The 22,384-nt window shown below is 43.9% G+C and overlaps 1 protein-coding gene across 4 annotated transcripts in view; it reads left to right on the forward strand.

The window, feature by feature from the left end:
* ALDH18A1 (aldehyde dehydrogenase 18 family member A1) overlaps positions 1-20,958 on the forward strand; it is a 42,398-nt gene extending 21,440 nt beyond the window's left edge. Inside the window, exons 6-18 of one of the 4 annotated variants that reach the window (XM_059169347.1) lie at positions 68-220; positions 651-741; positions 4,521-4,645; positions 5,675-5,819; positions 6,442-6,515; positions 7,760-7,874; positions 10,515-10,735; positions 11,683-11,820; positions 13,728-13,923; positions 14,030-14,151; positions 16,201-16,387; positions 17,396-17,491; positions 19,939-20,958. In XM_059169347.1, coding sequence (XP_059025330.1) covers positions 68-220; positions 651-741; positions 4,521-4,645; positions 5,675-5,819; positions 6,442-6,515; positions 7,760-7,874; positions 10,515-10,735; positions 11,683-11,820; positions 13,728-13,923; positions 14,030-14,151; positions 16,201-16,387; positions 17,396-17,491; positions 19,939-20,120 — 1,845 coding nt within the window. In that variant the 3' untranslated portion in view covers positions 20,121-20,958. Of the gene's footprint in view, positions 1-67; positions 227-650; positions 742-4,520; positions 4,646-5,674; positions 5,820-6,441; positions 6,516-7,759; positions 7,875-10,514; positions 10,736-11,682; positions 11,821-13,727; positions 13,924-14,029; positions 14,152-16,200; positions 16,388-17,395; positions 17,492-19,938 lie in introns of all 4 variants that reach the window. The other 3 variants (XM_059169346.1, XM_059169348.1, XM_059169349.1) reach the window with 3 other exon arrangements.
* The last annotated feature ends 1,426 nt before the right edge of the window (positions 20,959-22,384 follow it).

Genomic DNA, 22,384 nt, shown 5'->3' on the forward strand with positions numbered 1-22,384 from the left:
ATGTTGTTGCTAGGATGTTCATAATTTCTCTCCCTTCTGCATTTCCAATCCATTTAATAACTTTTAGATTTTGGTGACCAACTTGGATTTCCATGATGAACAGAAGCGGCGGAACCTTAATGGGACACTTCATGAGCTCCTCCGAATGAACATCGTCCCCATTGTCAACACGAATGATGCTGTCGTACCCCCAGCTGAGCCCAATAGTGATCTTCAGGGGGTAAATGTGGGTAAAGTATTCCTAAGGGCTGAGCATGCTGGAGTCTAATGCTGTGCTGTGCTGCATGTACTAACACCGGAAGTTTGGCCTAAACAAGGTGGGGCAATTGGGACAGAAGCTGGCCTCATGGAGCAGTGGCTGCATACGCTCTTCTGAAGTCGGGGAGGGTCTCATTCAACAGGGTGAGGTGCTATAGTGGTTTCAGATGGTGCTATGAGCATGGCTTGTGTGTGTCAATGGAGAGAAGGGTGCATGTTTAGAAATGGGGGGGGGGGGCAGTAGGCACAGTGTTTTGAGACAGAAGGGCCTATAAAAGCTGTCATCCACACACTCAGTCATTAATCTTGCCTGCCTGAACCTAGCAGAGTGCTTCTGTGAACATCTTGAGCTGCATAGTTCACTCACTTTTAACTTTTTACCTGCATTCCAGGTTATTAGTGTTAAAGATAATGATAGCCTGGCTGCGCGTCTGGCCGTGGAAATGAAAACTGACCTCCTGATCGTTCTTTCAGATGTAGAAGGTACAAAGCAATGCCCTTTCCTTTAATCCAGCCTTTGTTTTAAATACCAAATGGGGGAGCACGTGAATTCCTCTCTTTGAGTTCTTTGAATTTTTTTTTTTCTTACCCTATGGAACATTTTTTTCTGAGGCATATGGTCTAACAAAGGGATTTTATGGCTCAAAAGAAGGTGAGGAGGGCGCCTGTGTGGCTCAGTGGGTTAAAGCCTCTGCCTTCGTCTCAGGTCATGATCCCAGGGTCCTGGGATTAAGCCCTGCATTGGGCTGTCTGCTCTGCGGAGAGCCTGCTTCCTCCTCTTTCTCTGCCTGCCTACTTGTGTTCTTTGTCTGTCAAATAAATAAATACAATCTTTTAAAAAAAAGAAAGTGAGGGAATCTGGGAGATGGAGTTTAAATGCTGAAATATTGTCATTTCCAGGCATTTCAGGTTTGCTTTTTAGAAGAGCTTTATACAGATGTGATTCATATACCATACAGCTCAGCTATTCAAGATTTACTATTCGGTTCATTGATTTTTGGTATATTCATACAGTTGCTCAACCCTGACAACAATTTTAGAACATTTTTATCACTCTGTACCTATTTGCCATCACTCTCCACCGCAGGCAACCTCTCATCTACATCTTCTGTCTCTATGGATTTTCCTGTTCTGGACATTCTGTAGAAGTGGAATCACACAATATGTGATCCTTCGTGACTGGTTTCTTTGATTTAGCATAATGTTTTCAGGGTTCATCGATGGGTGTCATGGCATCTGTCAGTAGTCCTTTTTTTTTGTTGTTGCCAACTACTACTCCATTGTGCACACATACCCCATTGTGTTTACGTGTTCATCAGGGGATAGACTTATGCTGATCTGAACATCCATGTCCAGATTTTTGTGCCGACATGTTTGTTGTTTTACCTAGGTGTAGAATTGCAAGATCATTTGGTAATTTCGTGTATGTTTAGCCTTTTGAAGAAGTTGCAGACTGGTTTCCAAAGCAACTGCATCATTTTATAGCCCTATCAGCCCTGTATGAGGGTTTTAGTTTTTTCACATCCTTGCCAGCACTTACCTCTTATAATCTGCCTTTTCGCTGATAGGTATGAAGTGCTATTTCACTGTGGTTTGATCACTTTCAGTTTTTAATGTAAATCATGAGACAGGTGATATTAAATTGGAGCCACTGCAGAAGTCCTGCCTATGTGGCCACCATGGTCTTATATGTTAATCTCTTCTACCCTGCTTTCCCCTTCCTCAGAGGGGTCCCTCTTGGTTCCGGTTTGACTCTCCATTCACTCTTCTCACTCTCGTAGGCTATTCCCAGTTTACATTTTGACCCATAAGGAATATGGTAGCTGTGTCTAAAATCGGCCAAACCTAACAGGATCCCAAAGGGCCCTCATTACATTCCCAGGAGATCACAAAAACCTATTTGGTTCCCAGCCCAGACCCAAGGCAGGGTACTTTGGCAGGACTTGTTTTCCATTTACACTCCATGGGTGTAAGATTAAGAGCAGGGAGCTGCCTCATGGAGGCAGGGGCAGATATAGATGGATTGATCTGTATTCTGCCCTTGTGGGAAGTCTGATATATCATACCTATATGTCCATTTCTTTATCTGTAAGAAGTCTTAGTGCCATTTTTTTTCTTTTTTTAAAGATTTTATTTATTTATTTGACAGAGAGAAATCACAAGTAGATGGAGAGGCAGGCAGAGAGAGAGAGAGGGAAGCAGGCTCCCTGCTGAGCAGAGGACTCGATCCCAGGACCCTGAGATCATGACCCGAGCCGATGGCAGCGGCTTAACCCACTGAGCCACCCAGGCACCCTCTTAGTGCCATTTTTATCCACCGTAAATTTGAAATCTCAGGACAGGAATAGCTAGGTTGGGATAAGAGTGAGCCACTCTAGAAAAGAAGGGTTTTCAGTTAATCTGAAGATTTTTATTAAATTTCTACTATGCACAAATACCGTGCTAGGTACTTTATAAATGTCAATTTTTTTGAATCCTTATAGCAGTCTTGCAAAGTAGATAGGTTAGCTCTGCTATTCAGGTGAAGAAATTAAAAATTAAGTTCACACCAGCTAAATGGTATATCCAAAGTCACACAGTGCTTAGTAGAGGCTGGTTTTAGAACTAGATCTGTTCAATTTAAAAATCTACACCCTTCCCTCTCCTGTACTACCTAGCAAGGTAAAGGACATGAACTTGAAAGTTAAGTATGTAACACCCAATTTGAACTAGACTCGAGGAAACATTTTTAAGGTGGCCTCAAACACTAAAATTGCTTATCAGTGTGATAGCATTTATCAGTACTTTTCTCATGATTGCCAAATAATACTCCACTCTGTAGATACACCACATTTTAGTTGCTTATTCATCAGTTGGTAGACATTTGAGCCTATTATAACTAACGCAACTATGAACATTCATGTATATAAAACAGGCTTGGGTTATTAACCCTGATTAGTTATCCACTGAAAGTTGATTTTTAGCATGATATTAGAATTTTAAATATGCTCTTGATGGGTTTGAGAAGCCACTATAAGGGAAAAAGAGGAGTAAGCAGAATACCAGAATGCTAGGCCCTCCTCAGCATCTCTTGAGAAGGAATTGCTTGGAACTTTACAACCTTGCCCATGCTATTTTTGTATGAAACCAAAACATCCTTGGGATGCATGCTTATGATCTTATAGCATAGTGCCTTCTGAAAAGACTCCAGCCCTAAATCCAGGAGCCATGCATGCTGGGCTGCAGTGGGCAGAGGTGGTGAGAGGTGGTTTTTCCTCCCCCTGTCATTGCTGCCCATGGTTCGCACCGCTTCATTCTATACCAGACACCATTTCCATCACTCCTTTGATACCTTTCTCCTGGAGAGGATGTATATAGCAGGGTTGTGTTAGAGATTTGGAATAATGAAGCAGAGGGACCGTATTTTCCCACAGGAAAAGCAGTAACTTAAACCAAAAACATCACTGCCCAGATATCATTGACCAGTCCCCAGCCCAGGGCAGTTCCTCTCTGTATGTGTCCCACGCAGGCCTTAAAGTGATTCCATTTTCACAGGCCCATGATTTTTCTTTCCAAGCCTCCAACTTGCTCTTTTTGCAAGTGAAATTATTAAGATTTTTAATCATGGATTGTATGCATATGATGTTTCATGTAACTTGTATTTTATGTTATTCTGTTTGGTTATAAAAGGGACATGGGCTTTGTGATGATAAATCTAGAATGAATGCTGGGAGTCCTGTGCTCTTCTGCTGACGAAGCCTAACCTTCACATCAGCTTGCCCATAATATGCAGAGTATAGTCAGTGGCTGTTTCAAAGGATGCTGTGAGAGTTAATGAAAACCTGTCTCCTGTTTCATCCCACTTGGAGACAGTCATGTTATAGTATACAGCTGCTGTGTCTTCTGCAGTGGCCACTCATCCTTCAGTTACTTCCTTAATTCAGCATCATAAGTAACAGTGGCAGAGGTGAGGACAGCTTCCCTGTAGACAATGGACAGGGATGGTAAGTTTTGTGCCAAGGATGTGGTCATGCCATGATACTAACAAGCATTCATTCATTAAGGCAGGTTGTAAAAGTATGTAAAGAGAGTCCTCCTGTTGCTGATTTTCAGCGTGGGCAGACTATACACATCCCTTCTTCCCTTTTCTGGTTAGAGCTGTTAGAACACAGAATTCATTTGGCTCAGTCATGTACAGAGTGGTTGGCAGGTGCCCAGGGGTCTGTTTTAGGGGACAGTCACTTCCGTTACAGCAGTATTACTGACTTTTGTCTGCTTTTTAGGTCTTTTTGACAGTCCCCCAGGGTCAGATGATGCAAAGCTCATCGATATATTTTATCCTGGAGATCAGCAGTCTGTGACCTTTGGAACCAAGTCAAGAGTAGGAATGGGTGGCATGGAAGCCAAGGTAAGGATTTGATGCTCTTACTGCCTGTAACAGATATAAAACCAGACAATATTTTATCCTTTTTACTTTGTGAGTGTTTGGGCATTAATGGTTATGATACTAAACACATATGTACTTAAATGTGCATATCTAAATTCAGACTTAATGCATATTATGTACCTATATTTAGTCGTGTCTGCGTATGTGTTCTCTTTACTAATATTATATGGTACATTCATATTATAAACTTGTCAAGGGTAGGGTCTGCATATTTTTCATAATTCATAAATCCTCTAATATTATCAGCTCAAATGTTTCTTTTCCTTTTTTTTTTTATTTAAGATTTTATTTGAGAGAGAGTGAGAGCTAGAGTGGGCATACACACACACAAAGGGAAAGGGAAAAGCAGGCTCCCTACTGAGCAAGGAGCCCAATGCAGGGCTCAATCCCAGGACTCTGGGATTATGATCTGAGATGAAGGCAGATGCTCAACTGACTAAGCCATCCAGGCACCCCTCTTTCTTTTTTTCTTTTAAGATTTTTTTTTTTTTTTAAGTAATCTCTACACCCAGCATGGGGCTCAAACTCATAACCCAGAGATCAAGAGTCGCACACTCCATGGACTAAGGCCGCCAGGTGCCCCAGCTCAAATATTCTTTATGAAATCTTTCAGAAATTCTTCCCTCCCATTACTCTAGGAAGTAATACCCTTAAGATACAGCATCATATGTGGCAATGGCGGAGACATACTAAAAAGGTATGCAAAGGCTAAAAGAACTCAGGCTCAGATTCTGGTCAAACACCAGACTGAACACTGAACATAAAGGGCAGATTGACTCAGCATTAGGCAGCACATGCTGAAGTTGGGCTGGAAAGAAGGCATGAGCTGTGTGTGTGTTCAGACCTTCCAAGCTGTTGGAAATATTCCTGCATATACTTCTATTGCTCAGTATCACATGGTATTGTCTATTTTTTTGCAAGTTTATAGTGTGGATGACTAGACCCTGCAAAGGTCTGAATCTCATGATGGGATCTAAACTTTCCTACTAGGTGAAAGCGGCCCTCTGGGCTTTGCAAGGTGGCACTTCTGTGGTTATTGCCAATGGAACCCACCCAAAGGTGTCTGGGCATGTCATCACAGATATCGTGGAGGGAAAGAAAGTTGGCACCTTCTTTTCTGAAGTAAAGCCTGCAGGTAAGTAGTTCTTTGTAGAGTCCCATGGTTTGTGGATGATAGGTAGCCACACCATGCCTAGATGAGACTGAAGACCAAGCTGTCTTCTAGGAACAGAGATCACAAAATCCATGTGTTGATATCATGAATTCTGGTATTGTCTCCAACACTCTTGTAAAATTGGCTTTGCTTTGCTTTTGTTAAATTTAGCTAACCTGCCCTGCTAGACTTCCTGTTTTTTTCTAAAACCAGTAAGTTAAAGAATATAAACATCCATTTTTTTAAGAAACATTTGCTAGGCCCATGCTGGATGCCTAGAGATGCAAAGATGCGTAAGACATGATATTTACTCTGAATTGTTCACAAAAACAGAATTGCCAAATAATCTGCATTCAGAAGTGGAAACATATTAGAGAATATAAGCCAAGGTGGACTTGAAAGAACTCCGTAAGATATAAATTATGTTGTCCAGTTTAGAAATACAGACAAGTTTCTTGTATTTTGCTTGAGTTAATCTAGTCTATTCTTTTGCCATTTTCCCAGAGTGACCTCTGGGAAACAACACACCAAAACACTGAGCATTCGTTCTGTGCACATGCTGGGGTAGCAGTCTGTGATCTGATGTTTGCAAATATTTTTACAGGTCCTACCGTTGAGCAGCAGGGAGAAATGGCTCGATCAGGAGGAAGGATGCTGGCCACTTTGGAACCTGAGCAGGTAGTAACTCTAACTAATAGTTTTGTTGGTTTTCAGAGTGAGTCATGCTGTAAGGTTTAGTGCACAGTCAAGCCTGTCTCCTCCTTCATTCCTCATGACCCCAGAGAGTTACTCTAGTTACAGGTATGATTCAGATTTGTTCTGCCTTTTTTCTTTCTCCAATTTTTTTTTTTTTTTAAGATTTTATTTATTTATTTGAGAGAGAGACAGTGAGAGAGAGCATGAGTGAGGAGAAGGTCAGAGAGCGAAGCAGACTCCCCGTGGAGCTGGGAGCCTGATATGGGACTCGATCCCGGGACTCCGGGATCATGACCTGAGCCGAAGGCAGTCGTCCAACCAACTGAGCCACCCAGGCGTCCCTCTTTCTCCAAATTTTATTTTCCCTTTTGTCTTTGTAGCCTGAGGCCTAAGGTAGCTTTTCATCAATCTGATGTTTTGATCAAAACATCATGAAAATGATGAGACCAAGGAAGCTCCCTAATCCTGCCATATTCCAAACAGGGAAATGGAGGAAAACTGCTTGTTCTAACCTATCTGAATCACCTAACTTACCTATAAAATGCAAGCTCAAGAGCCTGCTCTCTAGTAGGATCCTTCCCACAGGGAAGTAGCAGATGTGAAGAGTCTGGAAATGGAAGCAGGTGGAAGCTGGGGATTGGATTCCTGAGGCTTGTGTTGTTAAGGACAGATTTGAGAGTCATGCATTTAGGTTTCTTCAAGGAAGCACTGTGGCCTGAGGAATAGGAGAATTTAAAATAATACAAGCAGAGAGAGGAAAGCAAAGGAAGAGCTTAGCTTGTCTCTTAAGCCACTTCCCATTGCTCCTTCAGTAATCTCACTCATTTGCTACACTTCTTAATCTAGGTGGGTAAGGATTGGGGTCTCTTGGTTTTCTCCCTTTGGCTGAATTCATTAAATAATTATGTAAAAGAACCTGGGAGTTAAACTATATAGCCAGTGATACCGAGTATGCGGAGGTGGATGTACTCTGCTGATTCAAATGCTGGCCCCTTGGGGACAGATTGTGTCTGTCATTCATTAGGGAGATTAATAGTGAGAGAGGAAGGAAAAAGTGAGAGCTGAGATGGGATTGAAAGGAGGTAAGGCCATTTCAGTGAGTGGTGACCTTGGGTTTAGGAGCAAGACCTGGCTTATTCAGAGGAGTAGGTTTAAAAGTATGCTGTGCGTTCTTCTTGGATGAATGTATTTACTTATTTGTTCAATGTTTTTACCTTTCTTCCTAGAGAGCAGAGATTATCCATCATCTGGCTGATCTGTTGACAGACCAACGTGAGGAGATCCTGTTAGCCAACAAAAAAGACTTGGAGGAGGCAGAGGGTAAAGACCAAGTGACTGGGAGTCAGTGTTATGGAGGATTTCTTTTGGTTTTTGTTCTTTGTTTTACTAATAGTTCTTGTGTCATAGTCTGCCTAAAGACGAGATTGTTATAGAAGAAATAATGTATTATACATCTTTTTTATTAAGAGTTGCTTGCTAATATTCACTGGGCTTTTTCAAATTGTACATACCATTTTCAGCTCCTTTCCCAGATACCCTGGTACAGCCCTCCAGGGGGCTTTTTCTATACCCACAGGTCATGAGCCATGGATACTTTGGCAGTTTCAGTGCAGAAAAAAGATTGAGGACCCCGTCATTTTAGACATTCCACTAATAGCAGCTAAAACTTGAGGCCTTTCCATGTTGCAAGGCATTGTGCTAAAAGGCTTTATAGATAGGATATCATTTTATCTTTATAGCATGGTACCTTTGAGTTCGTTAATATTTATTATACCTATTTTATAGAGGAGGAAACTGAAGCACAAGAAAGTTGACATATGCCTAAAACCATATGGCCAGTAACAGATCCAGGATTCAAACCCATATGGACTATGCATGTAAAATAGTTGTGGAAGTAGTTTGTGAGGCCTGTGATGAGAGATAGCGTATCGTGTAGTTAATTAATTAGTGCGTAGTCCGCCCAGAGCTAGCAACAGATGCCATCCACAAATGCCCCTGAGGTGCAAATGGTAGAGTGGGTGATACAGCCGAACTCACACTGCAGACAGCTAAATATGTAGAGAGTCAAGTCAGCCTCAGTCTTTCTCTCCTTCCTAATTCTCTGTATCTCCACCCTAAAAAAATGGGGGGTGATTTTATGAGGCTTTGAATTTCCTTTTCTCTTGAATAAATGTGCCTTAAATTAAACATTCAGATTAGTGGTCTTCCCTTCAAAGAAACCTTGCAAGGCTGGCTCATCAACATTACTTTGATTTCTTAAAACATTTTGAGCTATTGCTTTGGAACTTCCTTTAGAATTTACATCTGGTCTTTTGAATTTTTGCAGTATTGGAAAGTCATAAAATAGATTTTCAGAAATGGAAGAAATCTTTGATGATAATCTTACCAGTTGTTTAAAAGTAAAAGAATTAAGATCCACTAAGGTTAAAACTTTTGCTTAAAGTCACACAACTAGTTGTTGGCAGACCTCTGACTTTTGATCGGTAATCTCACTCATTGATATCTCCCTGGAAATTCATAAGGACACACAGTGACTTAAAACAAAGTCCTTGGGTGTACAGGAGCGTGGTGGTCCCCTTTAACTCGGTAAGCGCATGTCAGGAAATGTATCCTAAGAAATTATTTCAGGCAGAGAAAACCATTCTGTATGCAATGATTCTTGGAGCAGGGTTATTTATCACCCTGAAAACTGCAGACGACCTCAGTGTTTATTAATAACATAGATCTAGTTAAGTGCATTAAGCTACATTAACTCAGTGGAGTATTTAGCAGTAATTACAACAGTTTTGACAACATGGAAAACACACATGCATTGTGAGGTGGAAAATTGGAATGTAACATTTAACACTGTGTTTAAAACTTGTTAGCACATAGGGAGGGACACAGTGGGGTAGGCATCTGCCTTTGACTCGGGTTATGAGCCCAGGGTCCTGGGATCAAGTACTTCATTGGGTTCCTTGCTCAGCAGAGAGAATGCTTCTCCCTCTCCCTGCCGCTCCCCCTACTTATGCTCGCTTATTCTCTCTCTTTGATAGATAAAATCTTTAGGGAAAAAAAAGCACATAGAGAAAAGTGAAAAAAATGTATTGATATAATTGGTAAAATGATGATTTAACTTTTTTTTTAATATAATGTTGGTTCCTCCCCTCCTAAGTAGAAAGCTTTTTCTTATTTTACCTTGGTGGATATAACTATTAAAAAAAAAGGAAAGAAAAAAAAGAAAGGGAAATTTTTCATCATCTCATCTCAACATTAACTATAGTAGTGATTTGTGTTATATGTTTCCAGGTGATTTTTCTGGTGTGTGTATATGTGTGTCAGGGGTGTGTGTGTAGACAGTCACACCATGCAAATGGTATATTTAAATTGAAAGAAAATGCTGTATGTGAAATTATCATAATTCTCTTTAAGTTTTTATTTCAAAAGAAAATATCTTTAATGCTTCTGATTATAAAAATAAGCTTGTTACAAAAAATTAAAATAATGCTGAGAGAGATCATCAGCAGACATCTCCATGTCCACATGCATATATGCAAAATTTGATAAATGGGATTTTATCATGCATGTTTTTTGGTAGTTTTGGATTTTTCACAAACTGTATCCTGGACAGCTTTCTATAGCAGTTTGTATAGAAACATTATTTGTACAACTGCACTGTAGTTCATTGTCTAAATTTTCAAGTTGAATTTGATTCTATTGTAAAAATGCTGTAACAAGTATCTCATTATATGCAAGTTTGCTCACGCAAATGATGGATTTCTGGAACTGAAATTGCCAGCACAGTGGGTATTGGCTTAGTGCCTTTACATGGTGAACTCTCCTGCCAAGAGCCCCCTAGAGAAGCTGTATAAGGGGCATGTCATTGTCTGCTCGAGACCCCTAAGCTCGTGTCTGTTCCTCACATGGTGCCGTGTGTTCAGTAGAGCAGCTGCGGCCCTCCCAGAGCTGCTCCTTTATCTTGTGTTCTTCACACCTCTTCAGGGAGACTAGCAGCTCCTCTGCTGAAACGCCTGAGCCTCTCCACATCCAAACTGAACAGCCTGGCCATCGGCCTTCGACAAATTGCAGCCTCCTCACAGGATAGCGTGGGGCGTGTTCTGCGCCGAACCCGAATTGCCAAAAATTTGGAACTAGAACAAGTGACTGTCCCAATTGGAGTCCTGCTGGTCATCTTTGAGTCCCGCCCTGACTGTCTGCCCCAGGTATGGGCCTGCCATTGGGTAGGGGAAGAATGTATTTTCAGCATATGAAATAAGTCTCCCAAGATAGTTTTCTTTTTTCTCTTTTTTTGGTGAGAAAGTCTTACCTTTTTTCCTCCCCCAGAGGTAATTTTTGGGACTTTTCAGGTCTTTATGTTACTGATTCTTCCAAGTGATTCCAAAGTAGGTATTCATATGTACATTTTATAGTTGAAGAAACTGAAGTTTATAGAAGTTCTTATTCCTGCCACTTGTAAAGGGTGGAGCTGGGACGTGAACCCAAATAAAACCTTCACAGTACAATGCAAGGAGCACATTTCCACGTCTCAGCTCACTGGGGCACTTTATTCCCTGACCTCTTCTAGCTTCCTGCAAGGGCATTCATCTCGTAGCTGGTTTTGCCCATGTGAAAAAGATCCTTTATTGTTAGTGTCACAGATGGTCTCCTGGATGTAAATCTCTCAGGAAAACTTTTAGTAGTTCATGGAAACTAGAATGCAACCTCTTTAAGGAATTTGACTATCACAGGCTAATGTTGAGAAACCGTGTGTTAAAAGATTTTACTAAGCAGCCATGCCTTGATTTATAAGGTGGCATTAGAGGGTTGTCCCACTGGTTACCCACTCTCCCAGAAATCTGGGACCATTTCCCCACCATACTGACCAGTATGATGATACTGCTTTCTTTGCAAAGCTTTCTTTGCACTAGCATCAAGTCTTAAGGAGCAGTTCTACTTAAAAACAACAGATGAAAAACCAGCACCTGTTTACTCTAGGACGCAGGATGAGAGCATGGGAGTCTTTCCTCCCTTAATCCATGAGGATTAAATGGATTAGGTCTTAAAAAGTGACTACACAGTGCTTGGCACAGGAGGAGTACTCAGTTGAGTGCTTACTGTTGCAATGGTTGCTTTTTCCCTTTGGCTCACTGCTCCCCTCTTTGATCTGCAGGTGGCAGCCTTGGCTATTGCGAGTGGTAACGGCTTGTTACTCAAAGGAGGGAAGGAGGCCACACACAGCAATCGGATTCTTCACCTTTTGGCCCAAGAGGCCCTCTCAATCCACGGAGTGAAAGAGGCCATACAGCTGGTAGGTCCTTGGGAATGAGCCCCATCAGGCACAGAACCCCAGGTCAGGTGTTTGGGTGTTTGAAGCAAAGCTTAGGTTACCTAAGGTCAAGCCACTTGTACAGGCAAGCTTGACTGGAAAAGTGGCAGGTTCTGTGCACCTGCTGACCCTGGATGATGCCAGAGGCTTCCTTGGCCCAAGAAGTCATCAGTGGCTTGGGAAGGCCACTGTCATACAGCTGTGCCCTGGCACTGTGATTTACAAGAATGCCTGGTAGCCCTTCATTCTTGGGGCACACTTACGTAGAGTATCAGGTCAGGGTTCTGCCCACTGGCAGAGTGATTTAGGGCAAGTCAGATGAAACAGTTTATGAACCCATTGTGCAGCATGTGAGTTTGAGGTCATGCTATTATCACTGTTGTCATTGTGCTCATTATTTTAACCATCGTCTTACTCTCCTCAATCAGCAAGTGGAATCATTGAACTGGACTGTAATAGCTGGAGTTTACTGAGCACCTGCTGTAGGCAAGGCAGCTTCCATCCGTACCTCATTCAGCCCTCACAACAACCGTAGCAGGAAAATGCCATCAGTATTAGGGAAAAAACAGGCTCAGTGCTAGAAGTAACTCACAGAAAATCAGGGAGAGTGTAGATTTGAACCTCAGCTGACTCCAGATCCTTCTCTTTCTCTATGGAGGCCCACTTACTCCAACGTGCTGGGATTCTGCTTGCTGTTGGGACAGTGTGTGTAAACCCACTGCCTTACATACTCACTGACAAGAATTAGATTTTTTCTATAACAACATAGGGAGTGGAAAGGGCACAGACTTGATGGATTCAAATCCCAGCTCTGCTACATCCTAGCTTAATTAGACAGGTTTCCTTCCAGCCTTCTTCCTACTGCTGTATCACATCCATACAGTAAATTGTGCAGATCTTATATGAACAACTCTAGGACGTTTTCCATGGATCATGTACACACATATATAACTGGCAGCCTATCCAGCTGTAGAACATTTGCAGCACCCCAGAAGGTTCCTGTGTCCCTCCTAATCAGTATGGCCGTCTTCCCCTTGTAATGGCTCCCTCTTTGCTTTTTTCACATTGAATCTGTTTTGGTTATACATTTTTTTTTTTTTTTAAGATTTTATTTATTTACTTGACAGAGATCACAAGTAGGTAGAGAGGCAGGCTCCCTGCTGAGCAGAGAGCCTGATTTGGGGCTCAATCCCAGGACCCTGAGATCATGACCTGAGCCGAAGGCAGAGGCTTTAACCCACTGAGCCACCCAGGTGCCCCTGTTTTGGTTACTTTTGAACTTCATTATAAATGGCATCATACAAAATACACTCTTTTGTATTGTTGGGGTTTTTAAAATTATTTATTTGAGAGAGAGGGAGAGTAGGGGGGATGGGCAGAGGAAGAGGGAGAAGCAGGCTCCCTGTTCTGTTGCCAGGGCTCAGTCCCTGGGATCATGATCTGAGCCAAAGGCAGAAGGTTAACCAACTGAGCCACCCAGGCATTCCTTTGTGTTCTTTTTCTTTTGTTCACCATTATGTCTGTGAAGGTCATCCACAATGTTACCTCAAGCTGTTGTTTTCTCTTGTCTGTCGCCATGTGGTGTTCCATTTACATGTATATACTACAGTTTGTCCTTTCTTCCTTTGGCCAACTTTAGGGTTGTTTCCAATTTGGGGCTGCACAGAATAAAGTTGCTATGAACATTCTCGTACATACGTATTTGTATTTCTGTTGTAAGTCACATGACATATGGGTGAAATTAAAAGAGGAGGGGAAAAGGCTATCACCCCAGTGTCTTGACAGGCACTTCATCACAGGATAGAGGTGGTCAGCAGCACTCTGGGTGCTGCTACTTTATATTTCGTTAGATCAGATGTCATTTTTGTTTTTATTCTGTACCTCTTCAGGTGAATACCAGAGAAGAAGTGGAAGATCTTTGTCGCTTAGACAAAATGATAGATCTGATCATTCCACGAGGCTCTTCCCAGCTGGTCAGAGATATCCAGAAAGCTGCTAAGGGAATCCCAGTGATGGGGCACAGTGAGGGAATCTGCCACATGTATGTGGATTCAGAGGCCAGCGTTGATAAAGTCACCAGACTGGGTGAGCTGGATGGGGCCCCTGCTGTTTACAAGGCAAGATATTTATCAGATCCTGTGTGGCTTGGGAGCACGTTACTAGAAACAGTTCTTTGTCTTCCTTTTTTCAGTCCGAGACTCTAAATGTGAATATCCAGCTGCCTGTAATGCTTTGGAGACTCTCTTAATCCACCGAGATCTGCTGAGAACACCATTATTTGACCAGATCATTGACATGCTGAGAGTGGAACAGGTATGACAAGTCCCAGGACTCATACATCACTTCCTGTCTTCCATTTTGAGATTTTGAAGCCTGTGGGATTAGACCAGGAGCAGCTGCCATACCATTTATGGCAATTTAAGAAGCAGTATTTTTTAGCATTTACTGTGGACATAGTTCTGTGCTCAGACATAGTTCTGTGCTCAGTACACAGCGAGTAAGACACATCCCTGCTTTGTCAAAATCTAGTCAATGGAAGAAACCCATATTCCAATAGCTTTATTACAGAGTGGAATGTGGTAAGTGCTAAGAGAGGGCAAAGATAAGACAGATCACGTGGCAGTTCTGTTTCTGGGAGCCTTTTATTGAGGCAGCCTTGTTTAAAGTTTATTTCTGAACACACATTTCTGCTTGGATTTGATTTGGAAACATTGTGCAGAAATGTTTTCAAACAGAGATTTAGATGTGTCCACCCCTCCACCAGTGTCTTCAATTACCAGTATTGATGTCCTTAATACGATGATATTTGGGAGTCAACAGTTTGTATAATGTTCTCCCTAGATTGTTTTATTACCATTTCATTGAGGTTGTAAAAACCAGTGCCGATAAGTTTCAGACAAATATATGTTCCATCTTAAGTTTCTAATTGCAAGAAAATAGATGCTCTCCAGGCAGAAGTGGGCAATCTCAGGTTTTCTGGCAGAACACATTGTAAACTTTAATATCTGATGCCATGGCACCCTTTCATAATTACATAAACAAGCGCAGCATTTAGAGAAAGTGGCTGCTGGCCTTGGTTGCTTTGACCCTGAGTATGTCTTTTTCCTTTCATCTTTTACCTGGAAAGGAAGGCCCGAGTCATCTTATAAATGCATGGGCATGGTCCCAATGAGAGCCTGAAAGGATTGTTTTGAAAATGAAAATGCACCCCACAAATTAAAATGGAATTAGATTACATGATCACTCATGTTTGGGACCTTCCTTGATACTATTGGGCCACCTGTGTATGCCATATACCGCACTGAACTGGACTAGACAGGAGGAAAATGTCCTTTAGCCAGGAATAAACCTCCTGTTCCTGATTCAGACAAACCCATGATATCCTTAGTCATTCTCAAGATTGCCTTGCAATATTCTTTGAATCAAAATTAGTCAATATGTGTACCTCATATAATATCTTTGTATTTCCTGAAGTAAACCAGCAGGATGACTTGCCCAGAGCTAGGGCTCAGGGATGGGTTTCCTCTCCCTGAGGAGAACATGGTTGGTCCCCAGGCCTGGAGGAAGAGGGGTTCCAGGAAAAAGGGCCTTGGGAACAATAAGAATAGGACAAACACCGCTTGTTGTAACTTGAGTGAAAGCAAGAGCTTGGTCCCCAAGAATCAAGACTTGAGCACTGCCCTGTGGAGGTCTCAGAGAATGAAGCCTAAGTGCGATCAGACTTGTGAGGGGGGGCCCTCAGTGTCCAGCCCCCAGTTCTTAAATTCCTCCAGCCAGGAGCACAATTAACCCCCAAGTCTGTCACTGAGCTGAGCCTAGAGGTGGGGCCTGACAAAAGTTGGAAGTCTGACAAGTAACCACAGTTTGACCTGGCTACCGACTAACTGCTCTTGTCCTCTAAAGCACACCTATGACTTTCTGGAGGGAAGGAGTAGAAATGTATACGAGCCATTTCCCCCTTTCCATGTGATTCCATATCTGAGTCCCATATGCAGGGGATGGGATTTTTGTAGTCAAGTGTTCATTTCAGTAAAATGCCAGCGGTTGAGGGCTTATGTTGATAGCCTGTTAAATGCCTTGCACATTCTTAACATTCAGAGGCTTCCTGCTTAAATCCCTGTTCCAGTTTTAACTGAGGGCCCCTTGCTGGCAAGTGGCCAGTCGGCATTTTCCCAAGCAGAGCATCCTGGAGGGTGGAGTGCTGCTTCTAAAGGAAGTCAGGGCTGGTTTAATCATCTGTGCTGCAGCACCCACAAGCTCCCCACTTCAGGCTCGTCTGGCTATTTGGACCTAGAGAAGAAGTGTGAGCTGGCTTCCTGCTGCTGTGTTTATATTGTCACCCCTCAACTTCCTCTGCTCCAGGTGAAAATTCACGCAGGCCCCAAGTTCGCTTCCTATCTGACCTTCAGCCCCTCTGAAGTGAAGTCCCTCCGAACGGAGTATGGGGACCTGGAGTTGTGCATTGAAGTGGTGGACAGCGTCCAGGAGGCCATTGACCACATCCACAAGTACGGCAGCTCGCACACAGATGTCATCGTCACGGAGAATGGTCAGTGCACATGTGCACACGTGCCTCAGGCATATGGTGCTTGGTTTTTCCACCTTGGTCTCCATGGGGTCCTGCTCCTCTCAGCCCCTCTGGCTACAGGAAAACATAGTCTGAATAGACTAATGATAATGCCTGGCATTGGTTGTATTTATCCATCTGCTGCCTCACTGTATTGTCGCAGTGGCCCCAGGGGAGGAGGCAGGGAAGAGATGGTTAGCTACTCTGGAGATGACTCATTCTCTGTCACAGGGATTACCATTTAATCCAGACAATAGTCTCTCCAGGCTTTTGGAATAAACCCACTTACAGCTGAGGAAACCCAGGCTCAGGGGGCTGAGGGCAGAAGCAGCTCTTCACACACATTCATTCATTGCACAGATGTGTACTGAGAGACCTCCAAGTTGTCAGGCACTGGAGGCCCAGCAGGAAAGGCAGCCAGCATGGCCCCTTAAGGGATCTGTGGTTGGTTTATTGGGGAATCACAACACTGCCAATAATAATAGCTAATGTTTACTAGCACTTACATGTGCTAGGCTCTGGGGTGAGTGCTCTGTGGATGTCAAGTCCTTTTATCCTCCACACAACCCTGTGAGCTAGGTGATACTATTAGTCTCCATTTTGCTCAGGCACAGAGAGGTTCAGAAACCTGCTCAAGGTCACCCAGCTAGTGGGCATGGTACGGAATTGGAATTCAGACTTAGGGATTCTGGTTCCGGAGCCTTATAAAGAGATAGTATGTTAAGCTGTTGCAGCATGAAGGGTTTGTCTACAGGAGGAGATTGTATTCCAACCCAGTCTTTTCCAGGCAACTACTCTTCCCATAACAGACACTGATGAAGCTGGGTTAGCCTTCTTCCTTTTCAGATTTTTCACAAGTCTGCATGTTTAATGCGTGGGGAAGCTCTTCAGGGCCCTGGGCCCAGCCCTGGTCAGTCACCAATGTGTGACTATAAGGAAGGATATTTTCCATGGGTCACCCTAACTCAGTGTTCTCTCTTTATGCTGCAGAGAAAACAGCAGAGTTCTTTCTCCAGCATGTAGATAGTGCCTGTGTGTTCTGGAACGCCAGCACTCGCTTCTCTGATGGCTACCGGTTTGGACTGGGTAAGAAAGATTCTGATCACGAGAAAAAGAGGCCCCTTTGTGAATCACCGTGTCCAAGGAGATGGTGAGGGGTGGAGGAGACACCTGTTCTTTGAAGTCACACATGCTTGATTAAGATAAAAGAGAAGAATTATGGGAGGGCGGTTGATGAGAGAGAATCCTCAGAGCAGCCATGGGCTGGGAGAAGTCCTGTGCTCTAAACATTTTGTGTATTAAGAAGGTAGGTACTTGTTTTTCTTTTTCATAGACCTCTGAAATTCAGAGAAGTGAAGTAACTTGCCCAAAGCCCCCGAGCTGTCTCCCAGACCCACACTTGGACAAGTCCAGAGCCTGGGTTGTTCCCGTTACAGTACGGGCAGAGCACAGCATGCGTGCGTGCACAGGTCATGACAGGCGTGCGTGCCGAGGTCCCTCAGGAGCTGTTGTAGACTCACTCCTTCAGTGAGACAAAGCCAGGTTACCTGAGAGGGATTCCCCGTGAGGACAAGACAATAGAATGTTTTAATACGTATGCTGGGCTTAAATAGGCAGTATCAAAAACAAGTAAGTCCAGAGGTGCAAGGTTTATTTCTAAAGCATGCCTTTGAAACAAAAAGCTTCAGAAAAGTAACTTTAGAAAAAAAAGAAAGGAAGAAACCCCCCCCCCCCTTCTCCCCATCCCTCATTAGAAATAAAGTCAGGGGCACCTGGCTGGCTCAGGTAGACTATACAGCTCTTGATCTCAGGGTTGTAAGTTCGAGCCCCATGAAGAAAGAACAAAAGAAAATCTCCATTCCCCAGTATAGAGATTTTCAGACGGTCTCTGGTTTTCAGGGGTACCATTGTAAAGAGCACCAATAGGCATTTGTGACACATCTGAGAATTATTTTAATTCTTCTGAACTTTTGAATAGATCTGCCTAGAGAACAGTTCTCACTGAATTACTAAAGGTTGTTAAAGAGAATTTTATCCAGTTATTCTTAGTCATTAGGCTCTTTACTGTTAGTTACCTATTTCTGTTATGTTGGGGTTTTGATTTAATTGTCACATCCCTTCCTTTCACTGATTTTCATTTTCCGTGTTGTTGATGAAGAAATAGCAGCATACTTTTAGGGGCTGAGGTACCTAGCTTTCAAGCAAAAGTCCAGGATGGGGAAAGAGCAAATGACCACTCCATTGTCTGTCCATCACGTGCTCAGAGCAAATGCTCAAACTCTGGTTGAGTTAAATTCCTATGAAGTGCATTAATAACAGTGACAGATGGTGTTTATTGAGCATTTACATATTCTCAGCGCTGTGCTAAGTGTATCACATGCATTGTCTCACTTAGTTTTACGTGATGGGTTCTATTCTGTTCCTCGTTTTCCAAATGAATGGAAGCAGAAAAGATGGTTCCACCATGTGCCCGAAGTCTTGTGGTCCCTATGCTATTAAACCAGAATTCAAATCTGGTGGTCACACTGTCCTTGCCAACCACTACTCCCTGGCACGTCCTCACTCAGGCTTCTGCACTGCTGGTCTCTGCCTGCGGCGCCTCTCCACCTGCCCCTCCACTGGCTGGATCCTTGTCATTGTTCAGGGTTCAGAGGAAAGTCCCTTTTCAGGGAGACTCTCCCTAAGCACTCTACTCGTGTGGCCCCCCGTCTCACACAGTCTGTCCCAGCACCCTTTCGTGCACTCCTAACAGCACAAGGAATTATTTGCTAAACTATTCTTTGACTGCCTTGCCCACAGAAGTATGGGCTCTAAGATAACATGACCTTGCATTGGGTATTCACCACTGCCTCCCTAGGGCCCAACATGGTGCCTCTTGCATAGTACATGCTCAGGAAAATTGTGATGGACGAGAGAACCCTGCTTCCACTGTATCCCTTGCAGGACACCCAGCCAGACCATGGAAAACCCCTAACGCCATGAGTCTAAGCTTAGAGCAAGAGGGAAGGAAAATGAATAGTCCCCTTTCGTGTATTCAGTATTCATGTAATTCAGACAGTTATTAGACGGTAACTGTCTAGTGAGTGCCTATGTACTAAGAATTCTGGGGGATACTGAGAACATGTCCCATCCCTTCCATTCTGGGACTTAGAGAATAGTTGAGGAGATGAAACCTTGATACTGGACATTGTTGTATGCTTCAAAAAAATGCCTGAATGTCAAATTATGATACACAGTCTAGACACCAAGCAGATATCAGCCAGCATTCCTAGTATTGTCAAAATGCATTTGGGATAAAAGTGTGGAGGAGAGCCCACACATTGTGTTTTATCAGAAGTAGAGGGCTTATGATTCATAATGACCAGAGGACACGTTGAAGGGGACCGTGGAGCTCAAGCTGATCTGGGAAGGATGGAGCAGGAGTGGGCGGGGTGAGAGGGTGGCACATGAGGAGAGGAAGAGCTGTGGGTCTGCTGGGCGGATAGGAAGCAGGGACTGGGAAAAGCCGCATCCTCATCCATGCTTTTCCTCAGGAGCCGAAGTGGGCATCAGCACATCGAGGATCCACGCACGGGGACCAGTGGGACTTGAGGGACTGCTCACCACTAAGTGGCTGCTGCGAGGGCAGGACCACGTGGTCTCAGATTTCTCAGAGCATGGAAGTTTAAAATACCTTCACGAGAACCTCCCTGTGCCTCAGAGAAACACCAACTGAAAGCATTCCAAGAAGAGCCAGGAAAGATTCAAGAGGTCTTCACAGTTAAACCTATCTTAAGAATGTCAGGGGATGAGCCATTTCTCATCTCCGACTTCGTGGAAGGGTCTGCCTGTTGGAAAGTGCACCCAGATGCTTCTGGGCTCCATTTGGCTATGCCAGGGATGGCTAATGTGCATATTCCAATTCACCCATCTCTTTTTTAGTTAGAAAATAATCGCTATGAATGGGGGCTTCACTTAATTGCTGCAGTTAGGGACGTCGCTTCATATGGTCCAGTTCCCTTCATGATAGGAACAGAAAGGTGCAGCTTCCCCACAAAAAAGTCAACGGGAAAATCATGCTGCTTTTACCTTTGTATTGCCTCAATGAGGTAACATCTCCCCTGACGTTTGGTTGGCACTAGAGCCCATCACACCTAATATGTTTTTCCACATTTCATCTCCTTACGCTCACACTCATCTTCAAAAAGGAAAGGCTTGGAATTTAGAAGAGGGACAGCCCTTCATTTCAGCATTCTCATCAGAAACAGTCGCAAAAATGGACTGAATCATTTCCACGGGGAGGATTGACCTTTTATATTTATTGTGGATTAAGATAAAGCAGCATTCCAGACGCTTGTGCCTCTCCGAGCCCAGAAGATTCAGCACGACTGGGGATGCCGTTGGAACCTGGAGCTGCGAGTCCCGGGATGAAGTATCTATAGCAATTATGCTTGAAATTTTTATATAAATTATTTTGTCATCCTACCCTTTTCATCCAAAACAAAAATTAGAAGGTTATTTTAATACTTTGGATTCTTCCCCCTTTTTGAGAAATAAAGTTCTTATGAAAAGCCTGTATGTGTGGTTAAAGTCTGCACCCTCGCTTGCCCTGGCCCTCTTCCTCTGCCTTCCCTGGGCCCCATGCCTGCTTTGACACGCTGGCTCTTCTCAGGAAGCTGGTCGGGGAGACCGTCTGTCTGACTCGTGTCCATGGAGGCAGATCCCAAGGGATGAACCCAGCCTGACAGAGGAGAGGAAAACAGGAGATTGGGCCCCAGAGCATCAGGACTGAGAGAATGGTGACAGAATGAGGTTGGCGGGTATGGATAGCACAAGTGTGCTGCCATGGTGCCAGGACCACACAGCCTCCACTGGGGCAGCTGTGGTCCCAGACCCGACATCCTATTTACTTCGGAAGACCCTCCCTCCATCCAGCTCCTGTTTTAGGGTCCCTGGTGCTCAAAAGTTTGCAGTTGAAAGCTCTCTTGTCTCATGGGGGCCCTTCCAAAGAGAAAAGCTCTCACTGACATGCTGCTGCTTAGCCTTCAAGGATGTTTTATGAGCAAAAGAATCACAGTGTCCTGTGGAGCGTGTTCTCAGGCCGGCTCCCAACTCTCCCTCTCATCCAGACCCTTACATGGTCCGGCAGGCCACCCCGCCCACCCTACCCTCGGATTGGGGAATTCTGGCATAGCTTGCCTGAAAAGGCAATAGACAAAAAAGTTCTGCCAGAAACTGTATGGCAGATACCACAATCAGCTCCCAACAGACAGCAAACACCCCTGGAGTCGAAAATAGAAAGTGACCCAAGAAGGCCGGGGCCCTTGGGGAAGACGCCACTGAGGAGGCAGGCCTGGATCCGGGCCCTGAGCAAGATGAGTCACAGGAGTAGGGAGAGGGCTGAGCACTGGGACAGGGGACTGGTCCAAGCAGAAGGCCAGAGGTGGAGCTGAAACAAAGGTCTGTGGAGCAGGGAACACACCAGTGCAGGGCAGAAGTTCTAAGTGAAGGCATTCCATCCCAGAGAGCTAACCGCAGAAGAATCCCAGGATGGCCACCCTTGGGGCAGGGGACGGAAGTGGGGTTTGGGCTGGAAAACACACCTAAAGCTCACTCATCCAACAGGGCCATTCCCCTATAGCCACTTCAGGCTTAATCCTCTTCTACAGAGGCCACGGGCCATAGACATTTATTTTTCCACTAAAAGTAAAGAGATTTCCCCAAAGGAGGGTCAAAAGGCAGCCATTCCCTCGTAAGTATTCTCCACACTGAAGTAAGTATCTTCAGTACTTATGGTTTGTCCTGTAGGAAGGGGGCTTTTTGTTCTAAAATCCTTCCTGTGGTCCTGCTCTTTCTTAGCTACCAACCCCGGACAGCAGGCTGTTGAACCTGCCAACCCTGGCGCTCCCCCCTACCCCACCAAGCGGGGAGAAAACACCCTCTGGGATATGTAAGATAACAAGCATTTGTCAAGCCATTTACTTGAGTTTAGGTTTTCTG

The sequence above is a fragment of the Mustela lutreola genome, chromosome 4, assembly GCF_030435805.1.
Source record: "Mustela lutreola isolate mMusLut2 chromosome 4, mMusLut2.pri, whole genome shotgun sequence".
In the NCBI taxonomy this organism is placed as follows: Eukaryota; Metazoa; Chordata; class Mammalia; order Carnivora; family Mustelidae; genus Mustela; species Mustela lutreola.